Source organism: Orbicella franksi, chromosome 8, assembly GCF_964199315.1.
Source record: "Orbicella franksi chromosome 8, jaOrbFran1.1, whole genome shotgun sequence".
In the NCBI taxonomy this organism is placed as follows: domain Eukaryota; kingdom Metazoa; phylum Cnidaria; class Anthozoa; order Scleractinia; family Merulinidae; genus Orbicella; species Orbicella franksi.
The window spans coordinates 15,023,312-15,039,118 of record NC_138152.1 but is presented as its reverse complement, the minus strand read 5'-3'; the positions used below and the strand labels follow the sequence as shown (position 1 = coordinate 15,039,118).

The 15,807-nt window shown below is 37.2% G+C and overlaps 1 protein-coding gene across 1 annotated transcript; it reads right to left on the bottom strand.

Annotated features, from left to right (window-relative positions):
• Nucleotides 1–595: 595 nt before the first annotated feature.
• Nucleotides 596–15,807, bottom strand: LOC145494745 (neural cell adhesion molecule L1-like protein). The gene is made up of 6 exons (XM_081474318.1): nucleotides 15,374–15,807; nucleotides 13,303–13,548; nucleotides 11,310–11,618; nucleotides 10,103–10,375; nucleotides 8,862–9,095; nucleotides 596–3,555 (listed from the first exon to the last, which is right to left on the bottom strand). The coding sequence occupies exons 1-6, from the start codon at nucleotides 15,630–15,632 to the stop codon at nucleotides 3,248–3,250; spliced, it is 1,629 nt and encodes a 542-aa protein (XP_081330444.1). The 5' UTR covers nucleotides 15,633–15,807; the 3' UTR covers nucleotides 596–3,247.

The following is a 15,807-nucleotide window of genomic DNA, read 5'->3' as shown; positions in this document are numbered from 1 at the left end:
ACATTCCTCTTGGAAATATTTCCGGTTGTTTCTCACGTGTGCGTAAAAGAATTTTAAATTCTTGTGTAGTTGTCTGACCCACTTAGATACGCGATTTCAGTTATAGTTTGAACTCACTCAACGAGCAGTCTTGAATCTTACTGATTGTTTACGAAACGAACTTTGAGAAAAGTACCTCGAAAAGAGTATCCATGCTATGTATCTTAGAGTAAATACTGAAAAATAATCTATATTTATCACAAAGTTGCAACCACTAATCTAAAATAAAGCAAAAGAAATAGGAAGGCTTTGTTTTCTGCTCTTCGCCTCGGAAATTATTCCATCAAACAAATGGTGGTCCCCAACTAAACGTCGGGCCTTCAAGAGCGAGCTCAGTATATCCCTCTGACCCAAGCAGCCTGAATTCAAAAGAATGGCTTTTTTACGGCATTTATTACTCGTTTCGTTACCTTTTTTCATAAATTTTCTTTGAATTCAGATAATTAACCAAAAAGAAAAACACACACCGGCACACACACGAAAAATAATAATAATAATAATAATAATAATAATAATAAATAAATAAATAAATTAAAAAAAATAACACATAAAAAAATAATAATAACAAGAATGACCAATCAGATTTAGAAAAAATATCCATGAAGCATGCATAGAAACCGGAAAAAGAAACAGCAGCAAAAACAAAAAAGCGTCGCAGCTAAACGTTTCAGTTTTAACTGGCGTCACAATATAAGAAGGCAAAGCGATTTGAGTTTAGGGACAATTACACGGGAGAAAAAAAGAACGCGTCTTATTCAAGTTGTGTCTAAAATAAGACACGAACGCTTATTTTGCACTATTTGTACGGTCACTTCGCGTCTTATTCAAATCGCGTCGCATTAGCGATCTAATATTTTTGATGTACTTATACACTTTCTTTCTTCGCGACATAGCATTTCCCTATTTTTATTTAAATCCCGTGATATGTAAAATTGTGAAATTTTTAAGCAGAACTGACTTCGAAAAATTCCAATGCGCTCTTACGATACATATATTTTGCTTGCATTCAGTCATGGCTGATTGCACGTGATATATCCACTACACAACCAAACGGTAAATAGAGATTATGAGGCGAGACTTACATATAATTGAAAGGCTGTCCGCTTAGAAATTATAAGGCAAATACCCTCACCGATTGACCCCATTTTTTCAGTGAAAGTCAACCATTATATCCAACGTACAAATATCGCATTTATTTTTTCAGGGAGGAACAATTATTTCCCTTAAAAAACATATTGAAAGAAAGCAGTTTAATGTGATATTCGGTCGTCTAACTCATCCGGCTTTAGTAATTTGCATATCGACGGAAAGGAAATATTGCTCGTTTTTACTATTTGAAATGCCTAATGAAGGTAGATTTTTCCCCAAAAGAACGGCTAACCCAAGAAAAATCGTGTTTGAAATCCCAAATTTGACGTTTGGTGGTGGTTATTTTATTTCTAAGCGTTTACGGTTTATGTGTATTGGTTACAGGTGCGATCGCCTTTATCTTTGTTTATCACAAACTGGCGCATATATAGCAAATTCGTGGAGCTCTGTACTGCGCGCAGTGGAGAGTGCCCACACATTTTATTCTATAAGTTTTAACATTGATGTTAGTACTTTTGAATTATCATAGATTGGCATGGCTAGAAATCTCGGACATCAGTGGAAGGTGCTAAGATTTGATCTACCACTCAAAGAAGTTAAATTCGTTCACGCCATTGGTTGGCAAGAAACACACAATTAAGCGTGACATCTGAACAACATTGACGTCAGCTCGAGCAATGCGTACTCGAAGGAAGAGTTTTTCGCTGATTTAAAGTTTTGTGGGGCATTTCTATAACGCAATTTATTTGAGTGTTTGCCAATTGAAACCGCCAATACAGATAAATGTTCACTTCTGATTCTTTGCTTTGAATTTCGCGCCGCATTCTAGTGCGATCGGAAGAGCCCCGTCTTAGATCCCCCATTTATTTCATTTTTTGGTGCAATTAGATTTCAAAAGCCAGGCTACCCAGGGAAAAACAACATAGCTGATCGAGGAAATGGCAAAGAAGTGTACTTTATTGCTGGTGGATTTCACTGCACGGTTTTGCAGAAATATCAGTTTTCGTCGACCAGAAAACATGAAAACTTTTACAGAGTAACATGCCCTACTCTTGAAACGCAATGGATACAAAGTACTGAGTAATGTGATTTACTGCGTCTTAAAGCGTGGCTTCTCTAAGTCGTGAAAAATTGTGTGACTCACTTTTGCTAATCTGACCTTTTCAACTGCGCGGGCGTGTCCGAGATTTCTAGTTATGATCCTAAGTCAGGTCCCACATTTTAGAAAATAGCTTTTAACTATAGGTATGTTATGGTTCTTACATTCCGGTTCGAAAATTCATAACTCCGTCAAACTTTAACAGAACATAATTGTTAAACATTAAAAATATCGAAGAAAGGTGGCAATTTTGCATGTAAAACACTTAGATTGTTGAAATAAAACACTGTTTTTATGGCAGCGCGCGCCCGACATTTATAGCAAAATTTCAGTCTCCCAAGACAAATTAGCTAGTTTTGAGGTCGCCTTAAAAACCGTCTCGGAAAAAAAAAATGAAAAAAAAAAAAAAAAAAAATCGAAATGATCCAAATAAATGTGATATTTGTACATTGGATATAATGTTTGAATTTCGCTGAAAAAATGAGGCCAATCTGCGAAGGCTCGAAGTTTGCCTTATCCGATCTTACGCTGACAGCCTCTTAACCCTCGGACGTACAAGGAGGGAAGAGGGGTGGATACCACGACCCGATAAGGTTTTTCAAAGTTTTGAAAAGACGATTTACTCTAAGGGGCTGAAACTTTCATAAGCTCTTCCTTAATTCTCTACAGAAATTTTGGTATGTCATTTGCGTGTTCATCATGTTTGACATCAAAGTTCATTTAGGTCTGGCCAAAAATCAACTTTTTGAGACAATTCAGTTTTTTTTTTTTTTTTTTTTAGTTTTCTTCGTCAAATTGCAGAAATTCATGGATTTGTACATTTTATAAGCATTATGGCTTGATTTTGTGTTAATTTCCGGTATTTGTTGACTTTTTCAGAAAATGGGAAAATCAAAGAGGGGGTGTCCATCCATTTCCTTTGTACCACGGTGTGGGTAGGAGTTAGCTGGTACGTCTGAGGGTTAATACATAAATGTTCACTAGATAAATGAAAATATTCCAAAACGTTGTTAAAACGATTCAACCGAGGTAAAACACCTCCACCTCATCAGGTGTGAAGTTGTGAGTCCCAGCCAGGATTGTTCTTTTGTCTTGAACTCCACTTGGAACAGAGTAGGAAACGCCAAAGTTTGCGTAAGACAAAGTATTACTGTTGGCATTGTTGGCAATGTACATGTCCCACCCCCAACCAAATGTTGGGCCTTGATTTGAGCCTCCGTAAATTGCTTTTGATGGATCTTTCACCATGCTCTTGAATACACGATCTTCTTTGTTTCGTAGTGAAAATAAGAACGCATTTGAAGTGTAACTAGCACCACCACTGGACCCTAAACGATAAGAAATATTAGTATAACTACCCAGGTGATTATAGAATTCATTGGTTGACAATGGCGTTGTATTCCGCTATAATTTTCAAATTGGCCGCGTCACGCTTTGTCGATATTTCTGAAAAAAACCAAAACAACAACAAAAAAAATATAATGAAAGAAAATGCTATCCCGTGAGAACCACCAAAGCTGCAACAAAGTTCGGGGTGACACTTTTCAAAGGTAAGATGTGAAAATTGTGCTAAATATAACAAAGAAATCTAATAAATACCGTGAAAATGTCGCTTATGTCGAGTTGCATGAGTAAATCAAAACAACTGTTAAATTTCACAACTATTTATTTATTTACTCTATTTATCTAACAGAATGGCTTCAACAACAAACCGAGAGAGATCGTTAAAAAAAAAAACACTTGCCGTTTTGAACATGTGTTGTATTAAACCACGTGATTTGTGCGCGTAGTTGTTCATTGACGCGTGACAATGACAAATGAAATTTAACATTTTTCGGTCGATCCTTTGCTTAGGGATTTCTATTATTCCATAATCACCTGAGTAATTATACTAAAACAATTATTCGCCTCAGGCTCCTGAAAATTGGTAAATATTCATCAATATTCACTTCGCCTTTGGCAAATAAATGTCCTTTTGCGCTAGATGGGCGCATGCGTAACGCAGTCGAGACAGCAAACCGGTGGTACCGGCAAAATGGAATGTTGGCCAATGAAAGCAAACATCAGGCTTTGATCCTGGGAAAATCGGAACACACCTTCTCGTTTCCTACAAAGGACTCAATTGACATTTTAGGAATGAACATTGAGAACAATTTAAATTTTCCCAATTACATATCTCTTATTTGCAAAAATGTCAACAACCAGTTTAATGTAATGCTTAGGTTCAGAAACCTTATTCCAAAGACATTTTAGTGAAACTGTATAGGGCCTACATACTCCCTCATTTTGATTATTGCTCAACAGTTTGGCACTTTTGCAGTGCAAACAACAGGGACAAAATAGAAGCTCTTAACAAAAGGACTCTGAGATTCATTCTAAGCGATTTTGAATCGCCTTATAATGTGCTGCTAGACAGGGTAAACTGTCTCCAACTTCATGATCAACGCATCTGTAAATTCCTTACTATTTTGTACAAAAGTCTATTTTTCATTAGCTATCCGGTCTATATGAGAAACATGTTCTCGTTCCGTTCTACTTCACACAACATGCGTGGAAACTATATACTGGAAATGCCCAAACCTAAAACTACAACTTTTGGTCTCCACTCCTTTACTTATCTGGCAACAAAAGAATGGAATTCTCTACCCAATTTTATAAGGTTATGTAACTTCTCAGACTTCAAAAAGCACATCAGTAAAGCCAATTCATGAAACATGTAAATGACAATTTTATAATTAGTTAATATAAGTCAATTGTAAATATGTAAACAGCAATTTCTATTTTAATTTTTCGTTATCAAATATTTTGTTCTCGGAAATAGTAGCTTGTCAAGCTACTCTGAAATTCGAGCTTAAATAAAGTTTATGTATGTATGTGTGTATGTATGTGTGTATGTATGTATGTAAATAATAATAATAATAATTAAAACTAATATATTATAATTATAATAGCGAACTTCCCAGCATTCTTTGCACCTGAAAAAATACATGTCAGATAACTTTGTCAGTTTGAAGTCCGCGAGGGTACTACATTCCTTGCATACGGCGGCTGCGCCCGCAGTACGAAAGGCAGTCAAAACCGAGCTGTCCTACTGGAACGGCACGATGATAGTATTTTTCTTCACAGCTAACAAAAATAAAGACAATGCTATATTATAATGCTAAAGTTGCTTTGGCCATTTCTAATAGTAAACTTGAGAATTCTGGTTTCAACTTGACGAGGAACAGCATATTTTGTTCAGAATAACACAACTATTATCCTACCTGGCGACACTAGACGAACAACGAGCGAGATGCCGGAGGCAAGCGACCCATTTTTGGCGCCAAATGAGAAGCTTATGAATACTTCATATTTTTCTTTTTTACAAACTGATATGGCTTTTGGAATTGCAAAACCCTTTCCGTGAGTATTTTTAAAAGGTCATCTCCAGTGAGAAAAGTTGCCCGATTTCAATGCCTTTCATGTTAACAAACATTAACGTAAGAACAGTTAAGTTTTTTCCGCCTACTGAATCCTGATTGGTCGATTCAAATTTCTGGCGCGCCAGCCGTGTGCGAGGTTATAGGAAATCAATTAATGCCATGAAATATATTTTTTTCCGGAAACTTGGTGTGATGATGTAATCAGTCACGTGACCATATCTGAAATTTAAAGTGGAGTAATGTACAGCTCATGTAAAAGAAGCATCAGTCGGAACACAACTTGGTCAGCGATATATATAAGCTTACAGCGGAACATACCTAAATTCGACACTGTCTTACTTCACTCAAACTGGAGCAGCTTACGACGAAAATACTTAAGCAAAATTCCAACAGACGTAAACGCGTTGAGTTGTGGGGCAAAAACATGAAACATTTTAGGAATTTCGGACGCCATTTCCCCCGCGCGACATCCGCAAAAATCCTCCCAGCATGTACGCGCGTGTGCCGCAGGTGATGGCGCAATTTGTTCTAAAAATAGAATTATTGCCCCATATCATGGGGACAACCCCAATACTTGAAATGGCGCGCGCTTACGGTCTCCGTCCCCGATTATGGCTCCTGTTGTATAGTATCAGTGAGTCGGCAGTGCGTTTTGGGTCAACGTAAATAGGTTATGGTCCTTGTTTAGTTAACATTATGGAACAGCTGTAAAACAATTATGCAAAAATTATAATACATGATTTTGACATTTATTTTAGACAATCAACTTGAGAATGCCAGTACTGCCAAGAGTATTATGCCCAATTTCACTTAAGTGGGACATGGATATTGACAAAATCTTGTTTACTTTTAGCTATGTCAAACATTAACAATTTGATTTTAGATTGCTGGTAAATGGGAAATCTATAGAAAGAAAAGTATTTCCTTCAATATTATAAGAATCATTTCAGACAGTTTCGTTTCAATCTTGAGCCTCAAGGGAAGGGGATGTTTTTTATTTACAATTTGTATGTTTTTTTTTTCCTATAACTGTGTTTATGGGGATGGGGAAGGAAAGTAACAAATTTTTATACAAGGAGGCTCTAACCCAAGGTCAAAACCCTATCCATTTTACATAGTGTTTGACAAGAAAGGCTTCTCTTTCATATAAATGCAGCTTCTAGCTTGAAATCCATTTCACATCGATTGTGGGCCCACTAGATCTTTTTTCTTGGACAAATAATCAATTAATTTTTAAAATCCTTGTCTTGCTAAGCCTTTAATCAACTATGGGGAGAAGCCCTAACTTGGTGCAATCAATAATAACGGTATTACATATTGCAGTGCTTGCAAGTAAAATAACAATAGTCTTTTCTCTTGTAAACAAAAATCACGGTATTTTATTCCTATATATCTTGGTAATTGTTTGTGTTAATCTCACTAGCAATGCAGTAATATTTTTTAATATTTTTGCAATGATTACAGAACATACTTATGTTGACAAATATCAAGCATTCTCTTCTCCATAATTATGTCAAGTTTTAACTTCAATACACCTTATTCCAAAATAGCGGCCAATTAATTATTCTTTTATCTGCATGTTAATTAGCCCTCTTTGCCTCATTTTCACTTCAAAATTCTTTTGTATATTGTACATGTTGACGAGGCAAAGAGGGCTACTTACCATGTAAACAAAAGAACAATAAACTGGCTGCCATTTTGGAATAAGGTTCTCTCATTTCCAGAAGTAACTGAAAAAAAACTCGACATCACCAAACAACATGCGTCAGGCTTATGTTGGCACAATTAGACAGCACATCTGTCTCACAAAAAGTACATGTACATCTGCACAGTCTCTTGGACTTAGTTTGTCCATCCATGATCACTAAAATATTTCGGAGTATATTTGCTCGATCGTACATGTAGGTTGACTTGCATACCATTTGTGAAGAAATTTTCACTCTGGTCGAACTGCATGGAATACAAAAGAAATGTAGTCTGAACGACAACAAATTTAAAAGATAAGGCAATTCGAATTTCTTACTTGTAATATTTTGAAATAAGCTTAAAAATTTTGAACTTCCGTCAAATACTAACACAGACAGAATTTCAATGGGTGTATAAAAAATAAAACAATAAAGAAGCAATGAAGCCAAAACTTACCAAGAACTTATAATTGGAATTAAGCTCACCTTGGACTCCACAAGGAGAGAAAGCGAGGGGAAACCATCGAATTCTCTTGCCAAGAAAAAAAAAAGCTACCAGCTTGCATGTAATTTCGCCCATATGCTAAGTTAACACGATCCCACTTTCCGGCTTTGTCTTCCCGCGGGTTTCTTCTATCAATTCTTTGACCTCGTTAACCGCGCTGTTGTCACCGATACATCACCACAGTCATAAATGTCTCCACCAGCTTTCTTCTACGTGTGAGCAAAGGCCGATAGGCAAAAAACTACATATTTACGAAAGGAAAACACGTGAAACCAAAATGGCCAACTTCAGTGCTCGACAAACTTGTACCCAGGCTCACCATTTTTCTGGCACAAATGTACGCCTTTCTGGTCTCCCATCGTCCAGGGTCAAAAACCTTCCTCAATACGACTGAACACTCTTGGACAAAAACAATACTTAGTAGGGAAGGTAGGAGAAAATTGTTCAATTCAAGTTTAATGAATAAATTAATCACAATCGAGTTAGTGAGTGCCATCCGACTGCCTCCTAAGCTCATGGATGTTACGTCATCCATGAGCAAAAGGTTTTTCCAGAAATGTTTACACAGGAGTTGTGAGTCCCGAAGACGCGGTACTCTATTTAAAATGCAATTTCCTGAAGTTGCACTACATAGCATCTTGGTGTACGACGATGTTTGACTATACTGTTTGTTTTTCACTCTTTGGGGCACGCCACATTCGAGCTTTGCATTGGGTGCAACGCAGAATCATGGAGCTGCCTAGTTTTTAGCTGTCTGATGGTCAGTCATACTATAAAAAAAAATATATTGCTTTGAAAGCAAAGCAAATTCTCACGTTCGATAATACAACTCGGACCTAGACTGTCATCGGCCGTATCATACACTTATTAGTAAAACGCTTTAATTTGTTAAAAGACAGATCACATAGCCAGTGCCAATAAAATTTTTTGAACGTTATGGGTGCAGTTGTGCCCTGCTACTACGGTACAAGACTAACTTTTAAACAGATGAATCGAAATAGAATAAAAGCTACGTCATTTACCCCAAGGTATATCGGTGTATCCTCCAAACACGTATTGTCCCTTTTTGATGATGGTAACCGTGTCACGTTTCCCATCACACCTGCTGTGAAAGGTACTGCCAGCCCAGCCATGAGAGGAGGCGCGATAACACAGCTCCCACTGAGGGTTCAATCCAACAGCAGCCGCCAGGAACTGCTTGAGGTGACTTTGATAAAATGCGTTGCCACCTACTATAGCTGAGCTCTTCCACAAATCTGAAAATGGAACGGCTTGCTTTCAAGAAAATCTTGTACAGTGGACAAGTTAAGAGATGATTGTAATTTACATCTTAATCTTTTCCAGCAGGAGGTTAAATGAATTAATTTACACTGACTGCTTGCGATCATGAAAGCTTTCGAAAGCTGTTTTGACGTAAAGAAAGTTAAATTAAATTAACCAAGTATTTTATTGATGTTCAGGGTTTGGGTGTTTGGTTTATTAATAGGCCTTTGCTGACATAGATTTCTTAATAATTTACTGCAAATGTAGTCATCTAGGTTGGCCAGTAAAATACCGCAAAGGGTGCGTGACCTTAATTATTCACTACTAAAATTAATTCAGAAGGTGTGGCAATACCTAAAATCAACCATTCAGTTTGATTCATTGCCGGTCCAATGTTTTCCTAAGTACTGAACGTATCGCTGTCCCAAAGGATCCCGCAATTGCAAGACCACTCTTAAAGGTTTTATTTTAGTTTTAGACTTTTTTGAAAGAATTAACTTAAATCGTTAAGGACTTTTTTTTTTCCTTTTTCTCAAAATTTGATTTCCTTCTTTTTCTTTTTTTTTTTTTGAAAATGTGAGACGTGATTACAAGCTGAGTCCATTCTCAATCACAATTAGCTGCTTTTTGTTTAAGATGTGTTTTTGATTGTTGTTTGTTTGATTGTTTATTTTCTGCATTCTGTGATCGTAAGAATATTTCAAACACTTTCAGTCCTGCTGTATTAAATTTATCATTACCCAGGCCTCGTCGAGACCGACCTAGTAGAATATCGGCCTTTGGTCTATTTTTTTTTTGCCATCTTACTTTTTGTTGATGTCCTGTTTTGTCATATTTTTGATTACTTATTTGTGCTTTTTTTTTTTAACTTAACAGCGAAGTACTATGTAAAATCCAAACACTGTATTAGTGTAAGTGATTTATATCAGTGTAAACAATCCAAGCATATTTGTGTGTATAAATAAAGCATGTGGGAAAAAAAAAAAAAAAAGATTTTTACCTTGTTTAACGTAATGTAAGGTTGTCAGTGCAGTAACAGATCCCAGCTTATTGGTCGCCTTACATTGATAAGGACCAACGTCTTGAGGCCTAAAGTTGGAGATATTCAGTGTACCATTGGTAACAGTGGTTCGTCCTTGTGGTAACGGCACAAGTCCTCTCGACCAAACAATTGTTGGTGGCGGAAAACCAAAGGCTTGACAGGCAATCGAGGCTACTGAATTTCCAATAACTTTTGTCAGTCTATCAGGTATCTTAGTAAACTCCGGAGAAACTTAATGAATGAAAAAAGAAAGAAACTAAGTTATTTAACCATGATGGCCCTACGATTCATTCTAATCCAATGCAGATATCTGATTTTGTTAGAACTGGTTATAACAGACTACACTGACCTAATGCAATGACATCAGTAATCATGTAGTTTATAATGAAGCACATTAAAAATTTTCAAAGCACTTTATAAAAACTCACTGAAGAAATATCATTGCGCGGTCATGTTAAGGCAAGACACCAGCAGACAGAAAACAAATAAAAAATGAGAAAACAAAGATATCTTCTTTTCAGTTGATTGACATGCTTTCTAGTTAGCAAGTTAGCATTTCCAAATGAGTTTATGGGGTTTTGACTTCATTTTGACGGGAGGAGGGCGAGGATGCCATCTCAACAAAAGGTTTTTCAAAGTCTTGAACGGAAGATTTAATCTAAGATGCTGAAACTTTCAGTAGCTGTTCATTCATCCTTCGCGGAAATTTTGATATGTCAATAGTGTCTCCATGATTTTTGACGTTGCCACGGCAACTATAAAGGTCCATGCAGGTCTGGCAAAAAATCTGCTTTCTTGACATAATTCACATTTTTTTTCAGTTCTCTTCATCAAATAGCAAAAAGTCTTTCTTTTTCTATATTTTATAAGCATTTTGGCTTGATTTTATAATGATTTCCGCTATTTTTGACGTTTCAAGAAAATAATGAAATCCAAGATGGCGGGTCTAAGATGGCCCAACAAATGACGTCATAACAAACATAAATGGCATCATCTTGTAGAGTAAGCACAGAGCTATCTACTAAAAAAATGTATTACGTTGCTTCTTAACAGAACGAAATCCAAGATGAGGGCTCCATCTAACCCCTCCCCCTCCCTGTACCACTGTGGGGGTTTGACTTTCCTTGTCCGTGCCACGGGTTAAATTCTATTTCAAGAAACGTACCTTCCACGAAAAGTTTCACCACCTTCTTAGCTTGTCCCAAGACATTTGTAGCCGTGCAAACATAACTCCCCGAGTCATTGTATCCTGCAATCTTGATCTGTAGCTTATCATTTTGACCGTCCGTATTCACAAGTACTGTTCCACTTGTTTTACTCCAGGACACGCTAGGCTTTGGATTACCATCAGCTGAGCAGTAAAACGTGGCGGTCTGGTTCTGAGTTACAGTGAGTGACGTAGGAGATACATTGACCTCTGGAACAGATATGGACTCTCCTGGATCACCTCTAGGTCCCGGACGTCCAGCTGCTCCTGACGGTGTTGTATTGAAAAAGAAAAGAAATTAAACAATATTTGAACTCTGCATTTGTTCAGAGTCCCGGACATCTTCACCAACAGAGCTTATATGGGGTAACTCCGGGGAATAATTATGTTACCTGCGACATATTTTGTCCGTATAAGTGAGCTCTCGTGCACTCAACTTTCCTCGCTGGAATCGAATTGGTCTAATTGCATTCAAATTTGTGAATCACAGAGTGGGTTTTCAATTAAGTGTCGTTAAACCAAAACCAAACCAATAATTTACCAATTAGACTATTTCGCCAATCTCAAAACGTAGATAAACCAAAAGTAAAACTAAGGTAATTGCCTGATTATTATTTTAGACACTCAACGGAAAACCGCTCTAACAATGAACTAATTCGGAAGCCATGTTTACATGGCTATACCCTGACTAAGTAACCGATATTCATCAAACAATTATTTTTATCATTAACCGTATAGAGGTAACCAGGTCCCGACTGAAATTAATCTTGACGCTCGTTATTTACAAGATAGCCTAGTGATTACTGTCAAACTAAGAAAATCGTCAACACCAGAAATATTTATGGAATGCTATTGTGTAGCGAGGTAAAAGTCAATTAGGCATGAGAAATCACTAAACTGCCAACAGCAAGGGTAATTATTTTCTGGTTTTGAGGTTTGCTGACGTGTTCTGAACTTCATTAATATTGGTCAGTATACAATTGACCTGTCAGAACCAAATCAAAGTGTTGAAGATTTTCTCCGTTTCCCCGTTAAACATGTTTTCCGAGTAATTTTCTATAATATAAACAATTAGATTATGACTTCGAGGTTTCTATTCAACAATTACATTGGATTATGTGCTCGAGATTTCTATTTAAACAATAGATTGTTTCTAGTTGCCCGGCGGAAATTTGATGTTCTTAAAACAAATATTTCCATGAGAAGCGACGCTTCGAGGGCAAATATGCTTATTTTAAGAACATCGAATTTCCAAGAAGCAATTATCAGAGCGATAGTTCCGAGATAAAAACACGCTATTGTCTTTATAGGTTCACACTAAATTATATTCCGCGCATCCGTTCAAAAATCATATTGAATTATACTCAACAGTTTTAGATGAAACACGTGAAAGCCAAATGTGAAATTTGAAACAGAAAACAGACAAAACCCTCTTAATAAATTTAAATTATTTATTTTCTATAAGCCTGCTTGTTTACAGGAGAATTTTCACAGACGAGCACTATCCATCCGGATATTTTCCTCGGACGGGTACTATGGGCTGATAGGTTTCCTCGGCGGATAAACACTATCGCGTCACGTGATCAGTTTAAGTGAATAAGAATCGGAGAAAATTTAGTGGTGAACTATAATGCGTGATAGTTAAAGAGGGTGCAACCAAAGTCAACTGCACTCTAATTAATGACTACACTGCCACTACACACAACTGGATGAGAGTGTGTATAGCTCAGGCAATTCGATTGCAGCGCTTAAGTTAGCATTAGAGTAGAATTCTACTAGTATAAATTAGTGATGCTATGCAATGCTTACAAAAACAAAAACAACAAAATCATTCTATTAAAATTTGCGTAGAAACTGATCAAAACGCTTATCAAAATGTCTAGAAACTGACGAGATCTCAGTTAGAGCAGGGCATCAATGACCAGGTAACACGTGACTTAATCTTGAGTACCTTTTTGGCCCTTGATTCCAGTATTTCCTTTTGGTCCTCGTTCACCACGAGATCCTTCGATTCCCTTCGGTCCGGGGGGACCTGCCACGCACACTTTGCCAGGAGAGAGACAGTAAGAATCCACTGATTCCTTCATAATGGCGACTACATAATTCTTGATTCCGTCACTAAGTCCTTGAAGGGCATCAGGATACTGGCTGTGAGTCTTTATGCTGCGACGTGAAATTTGACCGTTGGAATGCATGTCTGTAGAAACAATATCATTTGATTGTTTCTGTCATTCGCGTGATTTATAGCTTCTTATGCGCATCAGCTTGCCAACTCTATTCAAACATCGATATACACCAACGCCTTTTTTTATTGTTTCTTATTCTTTCAATTGAACATCAATTTTCATCGGTGCTTGACATTCGTCGGGAAAAAGAAACAATAACAATAACCGATTGAGAACCGTCTGTTGGCGTTCACTGGTCACGCCGGCTTTATTAACGTTGGTACTCTGATCAAGGCGTGAGTAAATTCGGACCATTGGTGGATGCAATCTACAACAGTCATTCAGGCAACGTCTGAATATACATTGGATTTGCATCGTATCGATCTTCTAATTCGAGATAAAATCTATGTACTGTATAGAACGATAAAAAAGTGAGTTGCTTTCCCAGTTGTTCTTGTTTCAATTTAGGTCGATGTAGTTTTTACGAAACAGGATGCGCAGGTCACTAGTCAATGGCATGTCTCCATTTCAGGCTCAAATGATCATACACAAGTTCAGTTGATTGCTTCAAATCCTAGCTTTTGCTGTTTTTAATCACTAGTGATTTCCAATCTTTCAATGTTGATATTTAAAACGTGCTAAGAAAAACATATTAAAATACCACAGAAATATGACCTCTGACTCGGTAAATAGAAATTATTTGATCACTGCATGGACTAACTTTGTGTTCGGTGGGTCTTTCCAAGAAACAGATTTGCATTACAATCCAGATGTGCCAAAAAAAAGTAGTCACCCCATCTCCTTTTATAATCCGCTCGTTTACTGCACAGGCAATACCTTGGCTTCAGCGGTGAACATCACCTGGACTGGCTATTAGTAAGCAAAGCATTACCTCTGTATGCAACTCTTTCGTTGAGAGATGCAACCATTTGGAGGGGGAGATTGAGGGTTCTGAACACCGCAATACCGCAAGAAGTTCGGAAAATACCGCAAAGAAAAAAATAAAAATAAAAATTAAAAAATCGCTAAATACCGCAAGACTGCAATATATATCGAGTGGAAACGTAATGTCATACCCAAACCACTACTCTGAAAATAACAATGAGCGAATTTGTTAATGAAGTTTAAGTTTGGTAATTTTTGATTTAGACAAAATAAACAAAGTAAGTTACATCCATTGGCTACTAATTGGCAAAAAATAACTGACCCTTTTCCGAATGGAAAGTGGAAAAGGTTCGGAAAACGTTGGAGAACTTGGAGGATAATTTGTAATACCGTCAAAAATGTTAAAAAACCGCATCCCGTAGGTTCGGAGAATACCAAAATACTACAATTCAAAGTTAAAATTACCGAGATACCGCGAGAAAAATTATACAATACCGCATTACGCAAACCCCAATATCCCCCTCCATTTGCGGACTACTCGCTACTCAGTCGCTGTAGTCTGTGCTGAAGGTTTTAAATCAACCAAAAGAGAGACCCTTTAGAATTGATTTGTCATGAACATTCGTATGTAAGCATCGTATCAAACCCATTGGAACCATGAAAAACATGCAAAGCTTTGCAACAATGCATGAATGTTTTGTCCATATAATGGCGGAGTATAGAATCTGCGGGATGTTACTCGCCAACATTTTGTGTCAATTCTTTTATCACCAATCATAAACAATGATAATGTAAAAAGACCACAGCAAACATCCCCAACGCTTTACGACGGCTGCTCGAGATAAGAAAACCCGGGAACATAAAACTTAGACGATCAAGGCTGTAAATGGCTTTCAAGAGCAAACATGACCTTCGCGTTGATAGCGTCCCTTAGAATAACAAGAGAATGACAACAACAATACTTTAACTTACCACTGATGATATCAAAGTTCTCTTTCACCCGAGCTTGATGAGAAGCTTTTTCTTCTCTCAGATCTTCTTTGATTTGTTGAATTTCCAGCGTGAATTTTGAACCCATCATTTTCGAGTCATGGATCACTTTCTCCATTCTCACAAACAGCGCGATCGTCAACAGAATGGCAGCAAGGGACAAAATGGAGGACGCCTTGTGAAGATTGTCGCCACGTTTCGGTGGGGACATTAATTTGCTCTCTTTTACACAGACATCCATCGCTTGTTGATGCTTTGTTTGCGATGGTAGATGCGAAACAGTAAGCTCAGCAAGTTATACGTAGCTCAAGTCGTAGACAAATAGTGAATCTGGGCGACTTGGGATTACATTACTGGAAACTATCCAGCTGGGGCTGGAAAATGAACAATTTGCCAACCAAAACAATTAGGTCAAA